General features: G+C 42.4%; 1 protein-coding gene across 1 annotated transcript; it reads left to right on the top strand.

The window, feature by feature from the left end:
- Nucleotides 1-1,221: 1,221 nt before the first annotated feature.
- Nucleotides 1,222-5,358, top strand: LOC140901564 (nicotinamide N-methyltransferase-like). Its single transcript, XM_073320608.1, has 3 exons — nt 1,222-1,366; nt 4,081-4,288; nt 4,929-5,358. The coding sequence occupies exons 1-3, from the start codon at nt 1,222-1,224 to the stop codon at nt 5,356-5,358; spliced, it is 783 nt and encodes a 260-aa protein (XP_073176709.1).
- Nucleotides 5,359-5,958: the final 600 nt, after the last annotated feature.

Here is a 5,958-nt window from a genome sequence, read left to right on the forward strand (position 1 = left end):
AGACATGCTGTAATCCTAGGCACTGTCCTTATTCACAGTCATTTGTAAATGGGATTGGGTGGCTCAGGGGACTGGTAATGGGATTAGTGTATTTTGCATATATACACTGATTAAAACTATAAGTACAATAAAAAGTATGTTCTGGGGTACTGAGGAGTTGGTCATGAATAAGAATGGACTTTATGCAGAAGAATTACACTTCCAGAAAACTTGCTAATTGAAAACACTGAATTATTTGTCATTGTTCTGTATTAGTTGCTGTATCAATGATATCAGATTGTAAGATCTTTGAGGGCAGGGACTGTGTATTATGCTGTTTCTATACAGCACCGAGCACAATGGGACCCGATTCTCCATTGGTTCGTAGGCACTGCTATAATATCATAAGTCAATCATAAATAATGACAAAGCGATACATGTAAACTCTCATCTAGTGAAACCCTAAGGAGCTGAGCAGGATGGTTTCCTGAGAGACATTGTCCGGGTCCCCTACCATGTTTTTGTTCAATATATATTTAGCCTGTTATTTTCAAAGCCATCTAGGATATAAAGACACAAGTACAGGGCAACTGTAAATTGTAAATCGGGTCCAGATGTGCAGCTCAGCAATACCCTCGTGAAGATCCTTACCAAAGACAGCCCAGGCCCGAGATCCAATGGGATTCTTTTGTCCATGAACAGGATGTTCATTTTCTACATATCTTCCATGCAGTCTCATACTGTAACAATCCCTACTGCTTACACCAGTTTAGTGAAGACACCTTGCAGAGTCCCTGACATATGTCAGTGAGGGGTTGATTCATATTAATGCTGCAGCATGGTGTATGAGTGTCTAGTGCTGCTGAAGTTGATCCCCAAACTCTCTCACTGTGCAGGTATCAACTTGTGCCCTCTGGAAGGGGAGAGGCTGGCATAATGCTATTAACTATTCACAGAACTTTATATCAGCTTCCAGCTTGGGATTCCTTTCGGGACCTGTAATCTGCCCTGGAGTTGTGAAAAACAAATGGGATTAAGAAAGAAAAGTTTAAGCAACAGCAAGTTGTACATCTAACGTTAAAGAGTGTAGGGGCTGAGTTCCACAGCGGCACTCTTCTTGCAGGGACATGAAAGTGTTAAAAGACAGAGGTCAGATGAGCTGTCCCTAGTGACATGCACTACTGTGGGCAGGAGACCCAGGGAAAACCAGCACATTGTCTGTGCAGACTTTGAGTGAGCACCATGGCTGAGTTCACCGGAGGAGATGACTACCAGGCAGAGTTTGATCCAAAGGCCTATCTCGGACATTATAAATTTGGGGAAGGCACCTGGGGAGAAGAATATCTGAACTTTGCCCTGAAACATTATTGTAAAACCTTCACTTCAGGTATGGCCTCTTGGTGGGATGGTGGGATTAGGGATTTATCCCTGGCTTGTCTATCCTTGTCTGTGACATGCCACAGAGGGCAGAACCAGAGGCAATGGGTTCAAACTACAGCATAGCAGATTTAGATTAAATCTCAGGAAAACTTCAGAACAGTAGGGCAATGGAACAGGCTGCCTGGGGAGGTTGTAGAAGGTCCTTCACTGGTGGTTTTCAAAAGGAGGCTGGATAGCTATCTGCCTTCAATGGTTTAGACACAACAAATCCTGCATCTCGTACTTCTGGGGGAATTCTGTGCCAAAAAAATTAAAAAATTCTGTATATTTTATTTTTCAAAATAATGCAGTGTAATTACACCAGTTTCAATTACTTTAGTAATTTATTTAAACTATAATACAGAAAAAAAGTCACAGTAACTATTCAGCATTTCCTAAACACATGAAAGTTAAGTTACAAATACTTGGTAAACAGTACCCTCCATTCCAGTTATAATCCTGGCTGGCTACTTTGGGAAATGCTTGGTTCTAACTGTCCTGACATTTTTTTGACTTCTTGACAAATGTTTTATTTGCCCTTAAAAATTCTTTTTTTTAAAAAAAAAATGGGTAAATAAAATTGCTCCTGAGCTGTAATCTAACCCCATTGTGACACAGGAAAAAGGGAGAAAGCACATAGATCTCCCTAGCTGACTGTCATTTATAATAAGGCTTCTTTACACCACTCTGGCAATGTAAAGGAACCTTAAAACTTTTATACCTATTTTATGCTCCTGGGAGAATTGACTAAGAATGGGAACAATTAACAAATAATAGGAACATTAACAACTACACAGGCAGGCTGCTGTATTTCTGCTCTGCCTCAGGGGACAGAGCCTGCCTCACAGCTAAATCTAAACAAAACAAAGCCCTACCCCTCCATGCCTGTGAGAGGGACAGAGTCTCTCTCCGTTATTCCCATGCATGCCCATACCCTTGGCGGTGATTAACATCTTCCCATGCATCCAAGCATCCATACCCCAGCCCCCTCAACCCAACGTGATTTAAGTCTCTGCCAGCTGCTCCAGGCACTCAACCAGATATGCCCTGGCTGCCAGATTTCTTTGCTTCCCCATTTTTCTGTGAGGGAGCAAAGAAATATGCGAACAATATGAATTCTGCACCTGCGCAGTGGTGCAGAATTTCTCGAGGAGTAATCTTGGCAGGGGGTTGGACTAGATGACCATTGTGATCCCTTCTAACTCTATGATTCTATGAGTAACAAGGTTATTATCATGCCTCCTTTTGGCCTGGGTTGTGGTGAAGTATCCTGTAATATGCATTAGTTATTTGGTTTCCATAGTCACTCCTAGCTGATGTGCAACAAACATGCTATGGCAGTTCATCAAGTCTCACCTTGCTGCACAGGGGGGCTGAGGACCCTTCAGCTAGCGTTTCTAGATAAAAAGCCCATTAGATAGGCTAAATATTATTGTTCAGCCTTTGCAAGTACCACAGATTATCAGAAAGCTTTTCCCATCCTCCCCTTTCTGCAAGCATCCATACAGTACGGCCTTGGACTGACACTCAGGACACCTGAGTTCTGTTCTCACGCCTGCCATTGACCTTCCCTTTGACCCCGGGCAAGTCACATCACCTCTCTGTGCCTCATTTGTAAAAGGGGGATAATGACATGAGTGTTCCGGTCCAAAGCGCTTGGAGCTGTATAAATGTAAAGCACTAGACAGAAAAGTTAGTTATTATTAATTATTATATAGCAAATTTCCCTTTAGCCTTCTCCTGGGAGTGGAAATGAGGTCTTTTATCAATAGCTCTAAATGTGTTCAAAATCACCCCTGCAGTTAAATTATTGAATATATTTGGTTGCATCCCTTTTTAAGAAGTTGATGTGATGCAAATTTCAATTCTGTTTACAAAGCTGTTTGATTCCAAGAGCCAGCTATACTGCATCATACTGTATTTTTTCTATTACTAACAATTACTGCAACCCCATAGACACATGGTATAATCCTGGGGACTGTCCTTAAATACGGTAACTTGTAGGGGGGAATTGCATGGCTCAGGGGGCTGGTAATGGAATTAGAGCATCTTGCATTTTGGAAACACTAAAGCTGAACAAAAATGTAAGTGCGACAAAAAGCACATACTACGGTATCAATCCACCATGGAAAGGGACTGAATGTAGGAGTCTAGACAGAAGAAAATTACTAACACCTGCTAATTGGAAACATAAATGTTCGTCTTTGCTCTGTATCAATTCATTTATACATTGCAGAGGAGGAGTTTATGTGATGACACAAAGTGACGGTCAGTGGTGAATCAGGTCCATGGTATGAAGCCCTGTAACAGCCGAGTAAATAATCATTACTGTGAATAGCTCCGCCTGATGTACAATAGTATTCTTACAGCTACAAAAAGAGCACTCATTCCGTATACATCTTCCGGGCAGCGTCAACATTGTCGTCTTCTATACTGCTGCCTGGGTTAGTTTAGATATGCAGGAGAGTATCTGATGTTAATTTCCATGTCAAGAAGCATTGAGGACTTGCAGCCAAAGCTTGGTAACGCTGAAGTCACTAGGCGTTTGGCCATTGTCTTCAATGGAAGCAAGATTTAGCTCTAGATGTATTAAAACTCAATCAACTAAGCTTAATTGAGATGAAGTTGCATTTAGTCTGGTTAAGATGCAATGAGCTCCAAGAATTCTGTATTCTGAACCAGGTGGGGTGAAAGGGGACACCCTGATTGATATTGGCAGTGGCCCCACTATCTACCAGCTCCTCTCTGCCAGCGAGACCTTTAAGGAGATCATTGCTTCAGACTATACAGACCGGAACCGCCGGGAACTGGAGAAATGGCTGAAGAATGAGCCAGGAGCGTTTGACTGGACTCCAGTGGTGGAATACGTGTGTGAGCTAGAGGGAAACAGGTACCGGGGCTGGAAAAAGCAGATTGCCTAAATCCCTTGTGTATTGCTTAGTTTGTCTATGCAGCATCATCTACTTATACTGATCAGCTGGAAGCTGCAACATAATCAATGGTGAATGTAGGAAGAAATTTGGGGGAGAAAATAAAGAGCAGGCAGAATGTGGTAGGAGTCTGTAGAGTCCCCAGGAGGTCTCAGCATCCGAGACCTTGGAGAGAGCTGTCAACTGGTGTTGGCATTTTTCCAGTATGAAATGCAGAGGGAAATGTGGCTGATGTAAATTCACCTGGTTGCAGATGTTTAAAAAATCCTAAATTCAGACAGCGGGCGCATGGGGGGAGGGAGGGAGGAGTCCACTGAAAAAGTAGCCAGAGTTCATGACTCTGTTAGCAAAAGTAGGATGAGTTCTGAGCACAATGTGGTGGCTAGGACTTAATATTTCTGGGAATTCCAGCATATCTGAAAACCTGACCCAGGGGAAAGGGGACTAAAGACAAAGTTAACACAAGGTCCTACAAACAGACATCACTCTAGCAAATTATATTTTCCTTCTAATACTCACACCTATGTCATATAAAGATACTGAAATTGCAGATAACCATTTGGAGTTCATCTTGTATTGTATATGTGTATGTCTCTCTAGGGGAAAGGAGGCTGAGAAAGAGATGAAGTTAAGGAAAACCATCAAACAGGTTCTAAAATGTGATGTCCACAAAAGCAACCCCATGCATCCAATCATCCTGCCTCCAGCTGACTGCCTGATCTCATCACTGTGCTTGGAAGCTGCTTGCAAAGATCTGAACACTTATCAACTTGCTCTAAAGAACATCAGCTCCCTGTTAAAGCCAGGAGGGCACTTGGTGCTGAGTGGAGCTTTGGCCTGCAGTTTCTACGTGGTTGGCCCCAAAAGGTTCTCGTGTTTGGTCCTGAGAGAAGAATTTCTGAGGGAAGTCCTCAGTGAAACTGGCTTCATCATTCAGGAGTTTGAGGTTCTCTGCAGGGATGATAATTTCATAGATGACAGCTCTGATTTCTCTGGGATGTTCTTCATTCTCGCTCAAAGGAGAAAATAATATAAATCCTTTAGGGAGTATGGGTAAAGGAAACCCCTTCCCCCCCAAAGGAACAGAGATATGTAGCCTATGCGGCTAGCCTGCAAGCTTACTTTATTATGTAATCTGTCTCCCACTACCAGGTCCCCAAGGAAGGGTTTGAGTATGCTAGTTTAAGTAGCTTTTGTAAAGGGATGATTCCACCAGGGTCTATAGAACTGTGCTATTTCTTTGCGGCTCTGTGGTTTGGGGCTATGATAACTCTTTCCTTTATTTTAATAAAAATCTCTAAAGCCTGACTTTGTGCTCTGTGACCACGTCCTTGCCACATACTCCGAGGATCCGTACAAAGTATTAAATGTCTACATTCTCTAATTCTGTACCAGTTGCAACATGGGATTCCTTTGGGGACCTGTTACCTGCCCGGTAGTTGTGAAAAGCAAACGGGATTAAAATGAAGGTTTAAAATAATAGCAAGATGTATGCCTAAAGGTAAAGACTATAGGGCTGAGTTCCACAGTTGATCACAGTTTGCAGGCACATGAAAGCGTTAAAAAGCTGAATGATGCAATTTTTAACACTGTTTACAAACCTATTGGATTGCAAATGCCAGCTCTATTG

This window comes from Lepidochelys kempii, chromosome 22, assembly GCF_965140265.1.
Source record: "Lepidochelys kempii isolate rLepKem1 chromosome 22, rLepKem1.hap2, whole genome shotgun sequence".
NCBI lineage: Eukaryota > Metazoa > Chordata > Testudines > Cheloniidae > Lepidochelys > Lepidochelys kempii.